Source organism: Brachionichthys hirsutus, chromosome 8, assembly GCF_040956055.1.
Source record: "Brachionichthys hirsutus isolate HB-005 chromosome 8, CSIRO-AGI_Bhir_v1, whole genome shotgun sequence".
Taxonomy (NCBI): Eukaryota; Metazoa; Chordata; class Actinopteri; order Lophiiformes; family Brachionichthyidae; genus Brachionichthys; species Brachionichthys hirsutus.
The window spans coordinates 1880246-1897329 of NC_090904.1; the positions used below are offsets into that span (position 1 = coordinate 1880246).

Below are 17084 nucleotides of genomic sequence, written 5' to 3' on the forward strand. Positions count from 1 at the left end.
GTCGTAACGAAGCCTTTGGTGTTACTGTCATTTCATTACTTGTGTGTGTAAACAGGACACACGCTAACGGCTCCATAAAGAGAGGCAACAAGGACAACGCCACAGATTCGGTGTCTCTGAGAACAGGTATAGGGGTGCAGCTCAAAGACATCAAGGTCTTCAACAGGGCCCGGCAGCAAGGTGAGAAGCTCGGTGACGAACGCGGGGACGCATTATTTTATATTACGCGTGCTTTTGTGACAGTTCAGAACTCATGTCTGCACACAGGGACAAACGTCTGCAAAGACAACAATGGCGGCTGCCAGCAGCTTTGTCTCTTCAGCGGTAATGGACGGCGCACGTGTGCATGTGCTCACGGCATGCTGGCAGAAGACGGCTGCAGCTGCCGCGACTACGATGGCTACCTGCTCTACTCGGAGCGCACCATCCTAAAGAGCGTCCACCTGTCGGACGAGAACAACCTGAATGCACCGATCAAACCGTTCGAGGACCCGGAGCACATGAAAAACGTCATCGCCCTCACTTTTGATTACAGAGGAGGAGGAGGAAAAGGAGCTAACCGCGTCTTCTTCAGCGACATACACTTCGGCAACATCCAGCAGATCAGCGATGACGGATCCGACCGCAAGACTGTGGTCGAGAGTGAGTATTCCCTCGTCTCGGGCCTGTCATGAGAGGCAATTCTCTCGCTTTTATCATGAATAACAAAGAATCTTAGCCGGAAACATGAAACCCCATCGCGAGAAGTTGTGCCCAAAACAATCCAAATGATCTAAACACAACCGGGAATCTTTGATTCTACATTTTTAACGAAACTAAATGATCGACAGGATTTAAATTTACAAGCAGAATAAAAGCACAATTAAATTCATCTTATCTTATCGCAACAAAACAAAACACTCTTTTTACAAATGATATGATTGTTTTAATGTGGTCCCCAGTAGACTCTGCTCAGTTTGTCAGGTGTTGGATTAGCAGGCAGCGGCCATTTCCACGGCCTCAGGAGCCGTTTGCCCCTCCCTCCTTAACAGCCTCAGCAAGTCTTGTCTGAACTTTTGCGACATTAGTACATAAAGGATGGGGTTCATGACTGTAGAGGAGGTCGCCATGAGGCGTGCAAACACACTGAAGGGGCCGTAACGTGGCGACGCCCCCGTGGCCCCCGTGCTTTTATCTGCTAGTAAGGCCAGGGTGAGGCTGTAGGACGGCAGCCAGCACAAGGTGAAAGCCAGCACCAGCATGGCCGACGTCTTGGTCACTTTGCTCTGATAGCGCTCTACCTGGGGTGCCCTGCCGGCGTGCCGGCTCCCCCACAGAAATACGTAGATCCTGATGTATGCCGCCACAATGGTGACCAGCGGAAGCAAGAAGGCCATGAGGAAGTGGCACAACCCGTAGATCAGCTGGTCTCTGTGAGAAAGGAACGCAAAGCAGCCGAGACCATCGGCGGCGCGGCGCCGGGCTCCCACGAAGCGGAACGCCAGCTGTGGAGCAGCCAGGCAGCAGGCGGGGGCCCAGAGGAGTGCCGCGACTACAGATACCCGCCGAGGGGACAGGAGACCGTAGGCCCTTCTGGGGTGCACTACAGTCAAGTAACGAGACACCGCCAGCGTAGCCAGAGTGAAAACGCTGGCGGACGAGCAGGCCGATCCCAAAAAGCCCACCAGACGACACAGGAAGTCCCCAAAGGGCCAGCGCTGCAGCGCTATGGCGACGGTGTGGAAAGGAAGCACAGAGAGCAGCAGAAGGTCCGCGGCGCTCAGAGCCAGCAGGAGGGTGTCCGTCCCCGTCCCCGTGCCCGGTCCAATGCGCCCCGCGCCTCTTCTCCGCCTCCCACACAGGATCACCATCACCATGCCGTGTCCGCCGACTCCCAGCACCAGGATCAGTGCATCCAGTATCGGGACGAGGACCTTCTCCACGTCGACCAACTTCAGGTCGCTGCTGTTGGCGGGTAAATCCTCTGGACCCGTGGAGTTGGCCGACGCCATCCCGTCTCCGGTTATGGAGGTGTATTCCTTTGGCGTCCTCAGAGATGATAATGGAAGTCGTAAAACGGCTAATAATCCGTGTGGGGGAGATTAGTCACGCTGTTTACCCAGAAATAACATCACACAGATTCCTAATCGTTTCCTCAAGGATGATGGGAAGACTTGCCGATAAAAAGGAGCGAAGACGGACGTCCAGTCGTTCATAAAAAAAATACACACACGTACATTTGATTTCCCATCTTCTCTATAAGCGTTTAAACGCTTTCAGTCATTTTCATTGTGCGATTCAAGTGGCTTCCATTGTGCTGCAAGTGAATCGATCCACTCCGGTCCTCGCAGTCAGCCGACCTCTGATTGGCTGCACCTTACTTCCACACCGGTGAGGTGAAATACTCCTGACTTCTTTTCTGCTGGGGGAACGAAAAGACAAAGTGTTGAGATTGTTGTGGTGAGCGCAGCCCCCCCCCCCCCCCCCCCCCCCGACTCCACATGACAACCCCATCAATCAGCCTGCCTCTCAGGAGAGGATCGGTGAGACAGTCCTGGATGAGAAAAAGGAGAGACGAATAGCTGAAGATGAAAGCAGGTGAACGGCAGGTGAACTCTGGACTGGCTATCACAGATCAGGCAGGAGATGGGCCGGCCTGTCCTCTGTGGGAGGGCCTAGCAAGGCCAAACAGGGCTTTTTCCCAGGGGCTAGTGTTTGATCATTTTCTGACGGGATCTGTTCATGTTCTAGTCTCTGCACAGAACACACACAGATGCAACGTAAGGACAGACTGAACTAGTGTTTATTCTAAAAGAAATCAGGGTAAGTGTTGCGTGCCAGCCTGAATGCAAACACTGGACTGTCGTCACACTCAGAGCCGATAACTGCAATAAAACAAATTCCACTGTCAGGATAACTGGCTGAGCTCAAGGCCCATAAATCCAGCTCCTCTGCAGGACTTTAACCAACAAAGGAAAGCGTACAGGAATCCAGATCGGCTTTAAGTCAACAACGGAAAGACAAACAGAACCGAAAAGTACGAATGTGAACAGGGAGCGCTACGGGCTGAGCATTTACATTTCACTAATGGCAGTAAAGAAAGAGGAAATGGGGTGAATGGATTTCATGTTCCTCCTTATTGATTTTCAGGGCACTGATTTATGAGAGGGGAATTGTTTTTGTTTTCTGCTTCTCTCTCCGGTTGCTTTGCTTCGTTCACAGCATGAACCAGACAAATGCTGATTCACGTCAGCGGCGCGGCGCGGCGCACTGGAGATGTTTAGATGGTCGTGTGAAGTGTTCCTTCTGGTCGGTGAACTTTCTGATCCTCCAGTTAACCGGAGGGTCGAGCTCATGTAGAGCCCTGATAAAGGGCGCTGTGCTCTTTAGCTTAGCCAATAACTGGAACAAGGAGGCAGCGATTATTGACTGTGGAATGTCCTTTTATGTGCTTATATTCTACTCTACTCTTCTGCCGTACGCGTGTGTGTTTGTGTGTGCATGTTTGCTTGCTTACCAGTGAAGCAGCTGCTCTCCGTCTGCTGCCACTAAGCTTTGCATTCCTCCATGTTGGCTGACTCCCGCGTGTCCTCTGGCCTCTGTGCAGGCCAAGGAGCTCACAACGTCGTTTTGAGGCCACGGCACAGGAAAACAAAAAAAACCCGACTTGGTTTCTCATCTCTTCTGGGGTAGTGCGATGGAAAGTAATATACTATTGTGACCTTTTTGGTGAGCTATTTGTTGGATGAAAGCCTCAAATCACAGCGTGTTCTTCATCGTTTGAAGCCAAGCTGTTATGTCCTCAGCCCAGACGCTTCGCTCACGCCGCGGCCTGCCAACGCTGCCAGACGGCCCCCCGGCCTTCTAACAGCGCTCTGGGATGGATGTGCCTCTTTTTCCTGCTCACCATTGAAGTCTCTCTCTCTTTGCCTTCCCTCTGTTCTTTCAGATATTGGCTCGGTGGAGGGCTTGGCCTACCACAGGGCTTGGGATATGTTGTATTGGACCAGCTATACGACGTCAACCATCACCCGTCACTCGGTGGATCAGAGCCAGTGGGGTGCTGTTGACAGACACATCGTGGTCACCATGGCAGGAGATGACCACCCCAGAGCTTTTGTCCTGGACGAGTGCCACAGGTTAAATTCACCAGACGTTATTTACATTGAGCCTATGTTAGATTATTTCAGAACATTTCTGTAAATGCTCGACGCTGATTCCGACTTTCTCCTGCAGCCTCATGTTTTGGACCAACTGGAATGAGCAGTCTCCCAGCATCATGCGCGCCACACTGACTGGGAGCAACGTCCTGGTGATTATCGGCAGTGACATCCGGACCCCCAACGGCCTGGCCATCGACCACCGCGCTGAAAAACTTTATTTCTCTGACGCCACACTCGACAAGATAGAACGCTGCGAGTATGACGGCAGCCGGCGCTACGTGAGTGATGTGCACGCTCACGTTCACACGCACACACGCACACGCTTCTATTGTGAATGTTTCTCCCACAAAAGGCTTCATTTCACTGGCTAAAGTCAGGCGCTGATGGTGGCTTTGGCTCCCCCTGCAGGTGGTGTTGAAGAATGAGCCGGTGCATCCATTCGGCCTGGCTGTGTATGGGGACTACATCTTCTGGACTGACTGGGTGAGGAGGGCGGTGCTTCGGGCCGATAAGTACACAGGAGGAGACATGAAGGTGCTGCGCGCCGACATACCTCAGCAGCCAATGGGCATCACCGCTGTGGCCAATGACACCAACAGCTGTGAGTTATGACAAAGAGGCATCCGGCTGTTTGTGTGTTGATGCATGATGGACATGAGGACAGGCGTTATGGTGGCACACGGCCGCACCGCGGATCCGCTTCTCTGCAGCGTCGCGTTCCCTCCAGTGTCACGAAGGCGACTAACCTCCTTTATCTTCCCTCATATCTTCAAAGGCGAGTTCTCTCAGTGTCGTGTCAACAACGGAGGATGTCAGGACCTGTGCTTGTTGACCTCCGAGGGAAGGGTCAATTGCAGTTGCCGCGGAGACAGGAAGCTTTTGGAAGATAAAACCTGCACGGGTAATACAGGAAGTGGGAAACATCTTGCGTGCCTCAGTGGGCGTTGCTTTCCACTGAAGGGCTTTTTTTTTTTTTTTTTTTAACCTCACAGCTCTCAACACTACCTGCAACAACATCGATGAGTTTGAGTGTGGAAACGGCGACTGTGTCAACTACACGCTGACTTGCGATGGGATGGCCCACTGCAAGGACAAGTCGGATGAGAAACAGTCCTACTGCGGTGAGTGGGGGGGGAGGGGGGGGGGGGGGGTGCTATTCTCTGTCATGAGAGTTCTTGTTGTTCTTGTTGATCACTGTAATCTGACTTATGTACATTTTCGGCCTGTTTTCCAGCCAACCGTGCGTGTAAGAAGGGCTACAGGCGGTGCGTGAACGCCCGATGCGTGGAGCACAGCTCCTGGTGCAACGGGCAGGACGACTGTGGAGACAATTCCGATGAAGTCTTCTGTAACAGTGAGTCCGGTGTCCTTTCTGGCCACGCGGCGCTGCTTAAAGACCTCGTCTCAACGCCATCTCTCTGTGTTCGTGTTTGCCAGCTACGCTGTGCTCGACCGATCAGTTCCAGTGCAGAGACGGAGGCTGCATCTCCAACTCCAGCAAGTGCAATCAGAAAGTGGACTGCGAGGACGCCAGCGACGAGATGAACTGCAGTAAGTGAAAAAGAGTCCAGGCAGCTGTTTGTCTGTCTGGCTGCGCCGTAAAGCGGCGCTCCACTCCGCTCTCTGTGCAGCTGCCACAGACTGTTCCAGTTACTTCCATCTGGGAGTGAAGGGGGTGACATTTCAGAAGTGTGAGTTCACCACACTCTGCTTCGCACCCTCGTGGCAATGCGATGGAGCAAACGACTGCGGAGACTTCTCAGATGAAAGAAATTGCCCAGGTATTTTAAAACCCCTCCATGCACACTAAAAGCTCAATCTTTCGGATCTCTTGGAATAAAGCAAGGTTGTCCACGTTTTTTATTTATTCCAGCTGCAAAAAAACATGAGTAAAATACAGGAAATGATAATATCATAATAATTGTATTTCATTTCTATGCTGTTTTAACTTTTTTCTCCAACCTTTCCGTCAGGGAGCAGGAAAACGAAGTGCTCCCCGCCCTTCTTCGCCTGTCCGAGCGGACGCTGCATACCCATGAGCTGGACTTGTGACAAAGAGAAGGACTGTGAGAACGGTGCAGACGAGGCTCACTGTGGTGGGTTCACATCCTGCAGCTTACCCTCCAGTGCAGCAGACCATCGCCTTGTTTTGACACGTTAACACTTTCTTTGTGGACCCCCAGATAAATTCTGCTCACCCTCTCAGTTTGAGTGCGGGAACCGTCGCTGCATTCCCAATCTCTGGGTGTGCGACGGCGCTGACGACTGCGGCGACAGCAGCGACGAGGACAGCAAATGCAGTGAGCGATTCCTGCTAACGTAGCTAGCGTTAGCAATATTCTGTCAAAAAATACAGACGAGGCATGACGCGATCAAACTTGGAGGAATCCCCTCGGAGTTCTGTTTTAGCATCACCTTTCCTTCGCAGAGACCAAGACCTGCAGTCCACAGGCATTCCAGTGTCCTGGTTCGCACACGTGCATCCCTCAGCTCTGGAAGTGTGACGGCGACAAAGACTGTCCTGATGGGGCTGATGAAAGCGTGAAAGCTGGCTGTGGTGAGCACAGACTGGGGGTTAAATCGTTTTAATTACCCGCACAGACAAGAAAGAAATGGAAATCCACACAGCGGCTCCATAAAGGTTATTTCCCTGCGCCTCCGTCTCAGTGTTCAACGACACGTGCAGCAGCGATGAGTTCATGTGCCAAAACCGACAGTGCATCCTCAAACACTTTGTGTGCGACCATGACAGCGACTGCAGCGACGGCTCAGACGAGTCCCAGGAGTGTGGTGAGTGACCCCCCCCCTGATTCCCGACGGGATGGTTTTCAGCTCAACGCCCGCGCTCGTTTGAGCTCGGCTGTCTCCGTTGTGCCGTTTAACGCCACAGACTACCCAACATGTGGAGCTGATGAGTTCCGCTGTGCCAACGGGCGCTGCCTCATCCAGAGTTCCTGGGAGTGTGACGGAGACTTCGACTGTCACGACCAATCAGACGAAGCCCCAAAGAATCCACGCTGCAGTGGGCCAGGTTGGATCTGCACTGCCATTACTTTAACTTTTTATTCACCTCATAATTTACCGCGCTGTTTCAGGATATATTCGGCAAACAAACATGTGCATTTATGGAGCCGGCGTAATTTATACGACTTTAACTAGATTCATTTGAAGACTTTCTCTACGTTGAATTCTCATTTGACTTCTTTTATGAAACAGAGAAGAAATGCAACAACACAGCGTACGCCTGCAACAACGGGAACTGTGTGAACGAGACGTTACTCTGCGACTACAAGGACGACTGCGGCGACGGCTCAGACGAGCTGAACTGCTTTATAAACGAGTGCCTGAACAGCAAACTGAGTGGCTGCTCCCAGTTCTGTGAAGACCTCAAAATCGGCTTCAAAGTAAGTGAGTTCTGCGTGTGCGTATACACGCGGCATGCATCGTGGCTTTATCTGCTCTGGGGTCTGCCTTTCCGCAGTGCAGATGCCACCCTGGTTTCCGTCTGAAAGACGACGGGAAGACGTGCGGCGACATAGACGAGTGCACGACCACCTATCCCTGCACACAGCATTGCATCAACACGCACGGCAGCTTCCACTGTCTGTGTGAGGATGGGTACAAGCTTAGCCCCGAAACCCCCACCGTATGCAAATCCATCTCCGGTAAGAGGCGCGACGAGGCTAACGGACATGGCCGATGTGCGTGCGCGACATCGACTCGCGTGTCATTCCCTTTCTCCGTGCAGATGAGGAACCCTTCCTGATCTTTGCTAACCGCTACTATCTGAGGAAGCTCAATTTGGATGGCTCAAACTACACGCTGCTCAAACAGGTGAGGCTTGCATAGAAAGCAGGCCCTTTAGAAATCCTGCAAGGGTTCATCTCCGGCTCAGACTAATGGAACTCCCGCGGCTTCGACAGGGACTGAACAACGCTGTGGCTCTCGATTTCGACTACCGCCAGCAGATGATTTATTGGACAGATGTGACCACCCAGGGCAGCATGATTAGAAGAATGCATATCAACGGCAGCGACGTTCAGGTCAGTCCGGCAGCGAATTAAACATAACTTTAGACTGCTGCTGAAAAGGATCTATCAGTTCCCTGGAAAAAAAATATTAATTACTTCATCGTGGGATAAAGATTCAGGAATTACAAGCGGCTTGCTCATGTATTAGGTCCTTCATCGGACGTCACTCAGCAATCCAGACGGACTGGCGGTTGACTGGGTGGGAGGGAACCTGTACTGGTGTGATAAGGGACGGGACACCATTGAGGTCTCAAAGCTGAATGGGGCTTACCGGACAGTTCTGGTCAACAGCGGCTTGCGGGAGCCGCGTGCCGTCGCCGTGGACGTACGCTATGGGTGAGAGCGCGACACTGAACATCACTAATTGTGGTTTAGTTTGATTTAACAGAAGACGTCCAGAAGCCAGTGGATTCTTATGAGAGAATGTTGTGACCAATAAAACCGACAGGTACTTGTACTGGTCGGACTGGGGTGACAGCCCGCACATTGGGAGGATCGGGATGGATGGCAACAACAGGAGCGTCATAGTGGAGGAGAAGATCACCTGGCCCAACGGCCTGACGCTAGACTTCGTCAACGACCGGCTCTACTGGGCCGACGCCCGGGAGGACTACATCGCGTTTGCCAGTCTGGACGGAACCAGCAGACACACAAGTAGCATTCACACAAACGGCGTTGTTTCAGCCGTTTTCCAGTTGTGTTACTACGATATTTGACTTTGTCCTTGTCTCTGGTAGTCCTGGTTCAGGACATCCCGCACATCTTTGCCATGACTCTGTTCGAGCAGTACATCTACTGGACGGACTGGGAGACAAAGTCAATCAACAGAGCTCATAAAACACTGGGGACGAACAAGACCGTGCTGATCAGCACCTTGCACAGACCGATGGACCTCCACATTTACCACCCGTACCGCCAGCCCGAAGGTAAAACTGAGCAGCCCGTCCGCTCACAGCCACGTTTAAACCATCAGCCTGTAGATCATCTTCAGAGCTTTGCTTGTGTGGCCTTCCTTCACATTCAGTGGCCGACCACCCCTGCCAGACGGACAACGGAGGCTGCAGTAATCTGTGTCTGCTCTCACCCGGCGGCGGCTACAAGTGCGCATGCCCCACCAACTTCTATCTAGCAGCCGACGGGAAACAGTGCTTATCCAACTGCACTGCGAGTCAGGTGAGCACGCACGAGGCGCTGGGTTGCGCGTACGTTTCCATGCGACACGTCAAATGTGAGAAAACAGAACAAATGGATTTCCCTTTGTTCCTATTCAGTTTGTCTGTAAAAACGACAAGTGCATTCCGTTTTGGTGGAAGTGCGACACAGAGGACGACTGTGGCGATCGATCCGACGAGCCGGCGGAATGTCGTGAGTGACACGAGCCCGGCCGCGATGGGTTATGATAATTATGGCATCGCAGAGGCGGCCTGTTCGTTGGTTCTGTTTGATAACGCGCCGATCCTCTCGCTGTAGCTGAGTTCAAGTGCAGACCGGGCCAGTTCCAGTGTGGGACGGGAATCTGCACCAACCCAGCCTACATCTGTGATGGAGACAACGACTGCCAGGACAACTCTGACGAGGCCAACTGTGGTCCGTACGCACACCTCGATGCAGAATCTTTTTTTATCACGCGTAGTCGTAATGACCTTTAACCTCTGTCGCCAGACATCCACGTGTGCCTGCCGAGCCAATTTAAATGCGCCCACCCGAGTCGCTGCATCCCGGGCATCTTCCGTTGCAACGGCCAGGATAACTGTGGCGAGGGAGAAGATGAGAAAGACTGCCGTGAGTTCGATTGCAGTAACTTTAGTTTCGGCTGCCTTGCTCATGGGAAGAAATGTCAATAACTCAAAGGGACGGGCTCGAGGGTTTGACGTAAACACCGTCATTCAGCGACCGTTTTGATTTATGAGTCTGGTAATCTGCTGTTTATCCGTTTCCCCCTGCAGCCGAGGTTACCTGCGCCCCCAACCAGTTCCAGTGTACCATCACCAAGCGCTGCATCCCACGGGTGTGGGTGTGTGACAGGGACAATGACTGCGTGGACGGATCCGATGAGCCCGCCAACTGCAGTAAGACGGCGCCACCGAGCCCTTATTTGGAATGACGGCTCTGGATGATAACAATTTTAAACTGCCTTTGGTGTTTGGAATTCAAAAAGCAACTTCATATCAGTGTTGATGTTGCTTTAATGTTCTATTATTTTCCAGCTGTTGGTGATTCGTTTGTTTGATGTTGAAGATAATGGTAACAGGAGTTGTTCTGTGGTTGATAACCGCGTAGCCAGAGTCTAAGCCGTTATAATTCCTCACCGCAGCTCAGATGACGTGCGGCGCCGATGAATTCCGCTGCAAGGATTCCGGGCGGTGCATCCCGGCACGCTGGAAGTGTGACGGCGAGGACGACTGCGGCGACGCTTCGGACGAACCCAAGGAAGAGTGCGGTACGGACCGTGCGCCACACGGGGGGGGGGGGAAGATAGATGCTCGGGGACGGGCGCACGCTCGTGCTGATTGCGTGTTCTGGTACTCAGATGAGCGGACCTGCGAGCCGTACCAGTTCCGCTGTAAGAACAACCGCTGCGTGCCCGGACGCTGGCAATGCGACTACGACAACGACTGCGGGGACAACTCAGACGAAGACAAGTGTGGTATGCCCCCCCCCCCCCCCCTGCGTTTCAGTCACAATCTTCTGCATGGGAACAATGATTTCAAACGCAATGAGCACGTCCTCTTCAGCGCTAACGGCTTGTGGTTGACGACACATGAAAAATGGATTTCCTTCTGTATTGATTGGCTCTGTGTCCATCTGCACATCTCATGTCATCTCATGTCTATTTTGCATTTCACACTGGCCTGTTGATGTGAGCCAGAGGTAGGTGTGTCACAGTTTCAGCTCAGCCATCCTCAGCTGCGCAGTCTTTCTGTTTAAGTTCTGTGAGCCCCCTTTTCCCTCCTCTTTCCGTCCCAGTAGCTCCTCTAGCTCCTCTGCTACATGCAGTGAAGAATGTTCGCCCATCCCCACCTTTGTTCCCTGTGATGGGTCCTTTTCTAAGTGTGTGTGACCAACCAGTGTGAAAGCGCCCTTAATAGCAACCTGTTCTTTCTGCAATCAGCTCCACTCCCACCTTTCTCTTCTCGTCCCTGATGCATCCCCGTTCTCGCTCCTCGCCTCTGCTTTATAAACCGCCCTGTCTCTCCTCAGTGCCCCGAAAGTGTTCAGAGAGCGAGTTTTCCTGCACAAACGGCCGTTGCATCGCCGGGCGCTGGAAGTGTGACGGGGACCACGATTGTGCCGACGGCTCAGACGAGGTGCGACTCGTGTTCCATCTCGATTAACGTTGCCTTTCTTTTGAAATGCGGCGTGCCGGGGACGCTAACAAAGAGAGTCGCCGACTCTGTTTCAGAACGGCTGCGATGTGAAATGCGATAGCGACCAGTTTCAGTGCAAAAATGGGCACTGCATCCCCATTCGCTGGCGCTGCGATGCCGACGCCGACTGTATAGATGGCAGCGATGAGGAGAAATGCGACACTGGTGGTGAGAAACGCGCACACGGGAAAACATGTCACGATGAAAACATGGACGCATTTTAAGGTTTTTTTTTTTTTTTTTCCAGTGAGTAGAAACTGCCCCCTGGATGAGTTCCAGTGCAACAACACTCTGTGTAAACCTCTGGGATGGAAGTGTGACGGCGAGGACGACTGCGGTGACAACTCTGATGAGAATCAAGACGAGTGTGGTGAGGATCCCCTCGTTTCACGCGCGGATCGCATTCCCGAAGAGCAGCCACTTAACCTTCTGTCCTTTAGTGAAATTCCAGTGCCCCCCCATGAGGCAGTTTCGCTGCCTGAATGATCGCGTGTGCCTGCCGCTATCGAAGCGCTGCGATGCCGTTAACAACTGTGGGGACAACAGTGACGAGCTCAACTGCCGTGAGTGTCGCCAGCGTTCCCCGAAGCCGCAATGACGATTCTAAAAAGCATTTTGCTGGAATGTCGATGTGATATCTCTAAATCACGCAGAGGGAGAGAGATTTTGCATGTTCTAATCAGCGTCATTGACGTCTTCTCCGCCCCCCCCCCCCCCCCCCCCAGAAGTGCTGCCGTCCACACCCGTGTGTCAGAAGGATGAGTTCCGATGCTCCGGCGGCCGCTGCATCAGCTCGGTCCTGCGCTGCAACTACTTCAACGACTGCGAGGACGACGGCTCGGACGAAATCAATTGCAACAAAAAAGGTGAGCTCTGTCGCAGTACGGATCTCCAGGACTGCTCGTGTTCTCCTCCAGCGTCCGAGGGAATGCCTGCTTCCCGCTTCTCCGCACCACAGACACGGTCCTGAACGACTGCCACGGCAACCGGACAGCGTGCGGCGACGGAGACGAAGCTCATTGCGTGCTGGTCGGCACCGACTCTTTCTGCTCCTGCAAACCCGGCTTCCAGTCCATCGGCCATAACCGATGCGAGGGTGAGGCTTCCTCCGCCCTTGAATCTGACTCCTGGAAGATTTGTGACTTTCATCCCGTCGTGTGTTTTACAGATAAGAACGAGTGCAGTCGGTTCGCAACGTGTTCCCACATCTGCAACAACACAAAGGGTTCCCACAAATGCAGTTGCCACAAGTACTTCACCAGGATCAATGAGACCTGCAAGGCCGATGGTGAGCCCAATGATTCTGAGCCCCCCCCCCCCCCTCGGCTGATTCCTTTTATGTCTCTGCTCTGCTGTGATGACTTTTTTTTTTATGCCCAGCTCCGAGACAAGTCCTCTACATCGCCGACGACAACGAGATCCGCAGCTTGGACCCGTCCTTACCAAACTGGCGCTACGAGCAGCTGTTCCAGGGCGACGCTAACGTGCGCATCGATGCCATGGACCTGCATGTCAAGACAAACCGCATTTTCTGGACAAACTGGCACACGGGGCGCATTTCTTCCTATGACTTGCCTTCCTCCTCCTCCTCTTCCTCCTCCCCTAATAACAATCGCAACCGTCGGCAGAGCAGCTCGAGGGTTACAAACGTGGAGGCGAGTGTGCTTCAAGTGCGCCTTCGATGCACGCATGTCTCATTTTTTGGAGGGGTCTAAGTGTTGCTTTTCTCTTGTGTGTTCAGATCCCGGATCTGAAGATGCCCCGCGGCATCGCTGTGGACTGGGTGGCCGGGAATTTGTACTGGACGGACTCTGGTAGAGATGTCATCGAGGTCGCGCAGTTAAGCGGAGGTCGCCACCGGAAGACTCTCATCTCCGGCATGATCGACGAGCCCTACGCCATTGTCGTCGACCCTCAGAGAGGGTGCGAGGGTCTTCTAGAATCTAGAAAACAGAAGATTTCAAATGTCGATTGAGCCAAAATGAAGTTTTCCCTTTCGCTCATTAGGAAAATGTACTGGGCAGACTGGGGAAACCACCCCAAGATTGAAACGGCAGCAATGGATGGAACCATGAGAGAGACGCTGGTGGAGGAAAACATCCAGTGGCCAACCGGTAAAGCACGTGACGAGACGGGTGCGTCTCGAGCACGCTTTTAAGCTGTCCCTTTGAAGTTCTGCGCCTCTCCTTGTGAAGGTCTGGCGGTGGACTACTTCAACGAGCGTCTCTACTGGGCCGATGCGAAGCTCTCCGTGATCTGCAGCGTCAGACTCAATGGCAGCGACGCGGTGGTGGCAGTGGACAGCATTAGGAACAGTTGAGTGGCTGCTGCTCGCGCCGCCTGTATTAAAAGAATCAAACGTTATGGGTCAGGACGCCGCCGGGGTCTCATGAAAACGCCAAACGTTGTCCTCGGATTCTCCGCAGAGCTGCGTCGACCCTTCAGCATCGATGTCTTTGAGGACTACGTCTACGGCGTCACCTACATCAACAACTACGTCTTCCGAGTCAACAAATTTGGACGAGGCACCGTTGAGAATCTGACGACCGGGATGAACCACGCCACGGATATAGCTTTGTACCACCGCTACAAGCAACCTGAGGGTGAGTAGACAGCAGGCCGAACTCCAGCAGCTCATTGGAGCGAGCCGAAGCTCGGCTCTCTCTTTTTTTAACTTTCCCTTTCGGTCTTTGCCAGTGAGCAACCCTTGCGACAGGAAGAAATGTGAATGGCTGTGTCTGCTGAGCCCCAGCGGCCCCGTCTGCACCTGTCCCAACGGACGGAGGCTGGACAATGGCACCTGCGTGGAGGTGCCCACTCCCACGGTGTCTCCTGTTTGTGAGTGCACACGCACACACACGCACACACACACACACACACACACACACGAATCCTCCTGCTTGATTGACCCAAACGTCACCATCGGCAGCTCCTCCCAGCGGCTCCTGCCTGGTCCGCTGCATGAACGGCGGCAGCTGCTTCCTGAACGCTCACAAGCAGCCCAAGTGTCGCTGCCAGCCCAACTACGGAGGAGATCGCTGTGAGATTGACCAGTGCAGGGAATACTGCAAGAACGGAGGCACATGCACGCCTTCCCCTACAGGTGAGACGTGGGCACTGCAAGGTGGTTATTTGATTTCATCATGACCCTTTATGTTTTAAATGACTAAGACTTGCTAAATCCTTTATTACTATAAAGTACAAATACAATGCAATGCATCTATTGTGTGCTATAAAATTACTTTTATTAAATAATAATAATGTCTTTACAGAGATTAAAAGTCACTCTGGCGTGTCTTTTTCCTGACATTATGTGAAATGCAGGGACTTTTGCTGGCTGTTGCTCAATGTTCTACTTTTTGCCGTCTAGTCTTTTATAATGCTTTTGGCCGTTGCCATGGTTACAAGTTGGATTTATTCTGTGCGTGGGGTTTCCAGAACACGCCACATCTACGCAGCTCCTACGAACTGAAGGATCCGTAGGATTTTTAAACATGTATTTATTTATTTAAAAGTTACACAACATGACTCACTTTTTCCTACGTGTCGTGAGCATCGCTGGGGGGGGTAAGCCAGTTTCATTCCTATTCATCCTTTCCGCAGGCTCTCCTACCTGTCGATGCCTGACCGGCTTCACGGGGCCGAACTGTAATCTGCACACCTGTAAAGATTACTGCAAAAATGGAGGCAACTGCTCCGTCAGCACGGGGAACCAGCCGACCTGCAGCTGCCCCCCCGGCTTTCTGGGCGACCAGTGCCACTACCGTGAGTGTTCCCCGTGAAGCCGGCTGATAAACGGTGCACGGTTTGTGATTGTGTGTGCGTGTGTGTGTGTGTGTGTGCGTGTGTGTGTGAGCAGGACGCTGTGAAGGGCACTGCCTCAATCAAGGCGCGTGTCTGCAGAGGGCCGACGGCTCCAAGCTGTGCCGCTGTCTGCCTCAGTACGCCGGCGGCACGTGTGAGATTGACAAGTGTCACTACTGTCGAGATGGCGAGTGTATCTCCAGCAACAGTTTTACCCCCAGAGGGGACTTCACCTGCCGGTAGGGACGCACACGCACACACACACACACACACACACACACAATGAAACACAAACATGAAACGTCGTCTTTCTCTCGTGTAGCTGCACAAATGGAAGAGTCCAGCCCAGCTGTTACACGTGCGATACAAACGAGTACTGTGCGAACGGCCAGTGCTCGATCAATCACATCTCCAGACGTCCAGAGTGCAGGTGAGGAGCATCGAGGACTGCCGAATGTCTGAATGTATCCCTGTATGCATGGACAACGCTCCTATTTACGTTGTGTGTGTGTGCGTGCGTGTGTGTGTGTGTGCGTGCGTGCAGATGTTCTCCTGGATGGGCAGGACATCGCTGTGAGTCCATGACAACCAGCGAAGGCAACTCAAGCACAGGTGGACGTAAGTCAGTGTTGCTACCGTAACACGAAAAAGGATCTGACTTGGCTGAATGTGCTGATTCGCGCGTGTGTGTGTGTGTGTGTGTGTGTGTGTGTGTGTGTGTGTGTGTGCGTGTGTGTGCGCACGTCCAGGCACAGCCTCCATAGTGATCCCTGTGCTGCTGCTGCTGCTGCTGCTGGTTCTGCTGGCTGTCGGAGCTTTGTTCTGGTATAAGAAACGGATGAAAGGGTGAGTAACAGCAGAGCGGGACGCGGGTCAAGGTTCAAGGTTTCTCCTCCCTATTCGCTCTCTCTCTCCTTTTTCTTTCCTCCATCTGCACTTTTCTTCTCCGTTCTTTAATGGCATTTCTTCTGCTCCTCAGGTCTAGTCAACTCAGCAAAACGGGCTCCAGACATTTGCGGTAACAGCGGCCAGGGTCTCGCTCTGCTTCCATTCCGTCATTTAACTCTGCATCCGGATGCTCCCTCTCTCTCTCTCTCTCTCTCTCCTCATCCATATGTCTGTGCCGTGTTTGGTCCTGTGGTGGATGTTGGGATCATTCTGTCGGATGTTTGAGGGAGCTGTTGCGGATCGGTCTATGCACTAGGTGGCGCTCTGCAGCCATCACATCGTGCTACATTGTACTTGCTGCCATGTGCTGTGATTTGTGTTGTGTTGGTGTCTCTCATAGTGAGACGTGGAACGTGTGACAGCATTCTCCTACACCGTTGTGTTTTTGTTATTTTAAAATGAGCCATCGGGGGGGGGGGGGGCAGCAGCCTGGATGGTGGTCATGTGATGCCTCTTCCCCCCCCTTCATGAAGTGGCTGCATCCCTGCTTGCACTCTTTAGGTACTTTGTAGAATCGATGGAAACACAAATATGTGACTTTACCTTTGATCTTTTGCGCAGGGCGAAGGGCTTCCAGCATCAAAGGATGACCAACGGGGCCATGAATGTGGAGATTGGAAATCCCGCCTACAAGATCTACGAGGGCGAGCCTGACGACGACGCCGGGGAGCTGCTTGATGCAGATTTCACGCTGGACCCAGACAAGGTATAAAAACCACCAGATATGCGTTTATATACTGTGTATATATATATATATTTTAAACCTTTTGGTCCATGTGCCCATGAAAGTA

At 52.7% G+C, this 17084-nt stretch overlaps 2 protein-coding genes across 2 annotated transcripts in view; one reads left to right on the plus strand and one right to left on the minus strand.

Moving 5' to 3' along the window:
* LOC137897956 (low-density lipoprotein receptor-related protein 1-like) overlaps positions 1-17084 on the plus strand; it is a 56918-nt gene that overhangs the window by 38594 nt on the left and 1240 nt on the right. The window contains exons 41-90 of the mRNA XM_068741954.1: positions 56-180; positions 268-642; positions 3929-4118; positions 4216-4420; positions 4551-4743; positions 4918-5043; positions 5135-5263; positions 5377-5496; positions 5580-5693; positions 5774-5923; positions 6116-6238; positions 6326-6442; positions 6571-6699; positions 6810-6932; positions 7033-7173; positions 7359-7546; positions 7624-7807; positions 7891-7976; positions 8066-8185; positions 8322-8509; positions 8622-8827; positions 8911-9099; positions 9198-9346; positions 9445-9538; positions 9644-9760; positions 9836-9955; positions 10120-10242; positions 10488-10613; positions 10704-10820; positions 11375-11481; positions 11577-11709; positions 11789-11911; positions 11982-12104; positions 12267-12407; positions 12500-12637; positions 12710-12829; positions 12922-13196; positions 13283-13464; positions 13549-13655; positions 13737-13856; positions 13968-14144; positions 14239-14379; positions 14471-14644; positions 15145-15306; positions 15401-15584; positions 15668-15775; positions 15890-15963; positions 16095-16191; positions 16325-16363; positions 16855-16999. Coding sequence (XP_068598055.1) covers positions 56-180; positions 268-642; positions 3929-4118; positions 4216-4420; positions 4551-4743; positions 4918-5043; positions 5135-5263; positions 5377-5496; positions 5580-5693; positions 5774-5923; positions 6116-6238; positions 6326-6442; positions 6571-6699; positions 6810-6932; positions 7033-7173; positions 7359-7546; positions 7624-7807; positions 7891-7976; positions 8066-8185; positions 8322-8509; positions 8622-8827; positions 8911-9099; positions 9198-9346; positions 9445-9538; positions 9644-9760; positions 9836-9955; positions 10120-10242; positions 10488-10613; positions 10704-10820; positions 11375-11481; positions 11577-11709; positions 11789-11911; positions 11982-12104; positions 12267-12407; positions 12500-12637; positions 12710-12829; positions 12922-13196; positions 13283-13464; positions 13549-13655; positions 13737-13856; positions 13968-14144; positions 14239-14379; positions 14471-14644; positions 15145-15306; positions 15401-15584; positions 15668-15775; positions 15890-15963; positions 16095-16191; positions 16325-16363; positions 16855-16999 — 7237 coding nt within the window. The remainder of the gene's footprint in view (positions 1-55; positions 181-267; positions 643-3928; positions 4119-4215; positions 4421-4550; positions 4744-4917; positions 5044-5134; positions 5264-5376; positions 5497-5579; positions 5694-5773; positions 5924-6115; positions 6239-6325; positions 6443-6570; positions 6700-6809; positions 6933-7032; positions 7174-7358; positions 7547-7623; positions 7808-7890; positions 7977-8065; positions 8186-8321; positions 8510-8621; positions 8828-8910; positions 9100-9197; positions 9347-9444; positions 9539-9643; positions 9761-9835; positions 9956-10119; positions 10243-10487; positions 10614-10703; positions 10821-11374; positions 11482-11576; positions 11710-11788; positions 11912-11981; positions 12105-12266; positions 12408-12499; positions 12638-12709; positions 12830-12921; positions 13197-13282; positions 13465-13548; positions 13656-13736; positions 13857-13967; positions 14145-14238; positions 14380-14470; positions 14645-15144; positions 15307-15400; positions 15585-15667; positions 15776-15889; positions 15964-16094; positions 16192-16324; positions 16364-16854; positions 17000-17084) is intronic.
* LOC137898660 (galanin receptor type 2-like) lies at positions 972-1991 on the minus strand. Its single transcript, XM_068742701.1, has one exon. It carries the CDS (start codon positions 1989-1991, stop codon positions 972-974), a length of 1020 nt encoding a protein of 339 aa, XP_068598802.1.

Excerpts from the sequence above, each read along its gene's own strand:
- LOC137898660 (XM_068742701.1), bottom strand. The coding sequence starts at position 1,991 with ATGGCGTCGGCCAACTCCACGGGTCCAGAGGATTTACCCGCCAACAGC.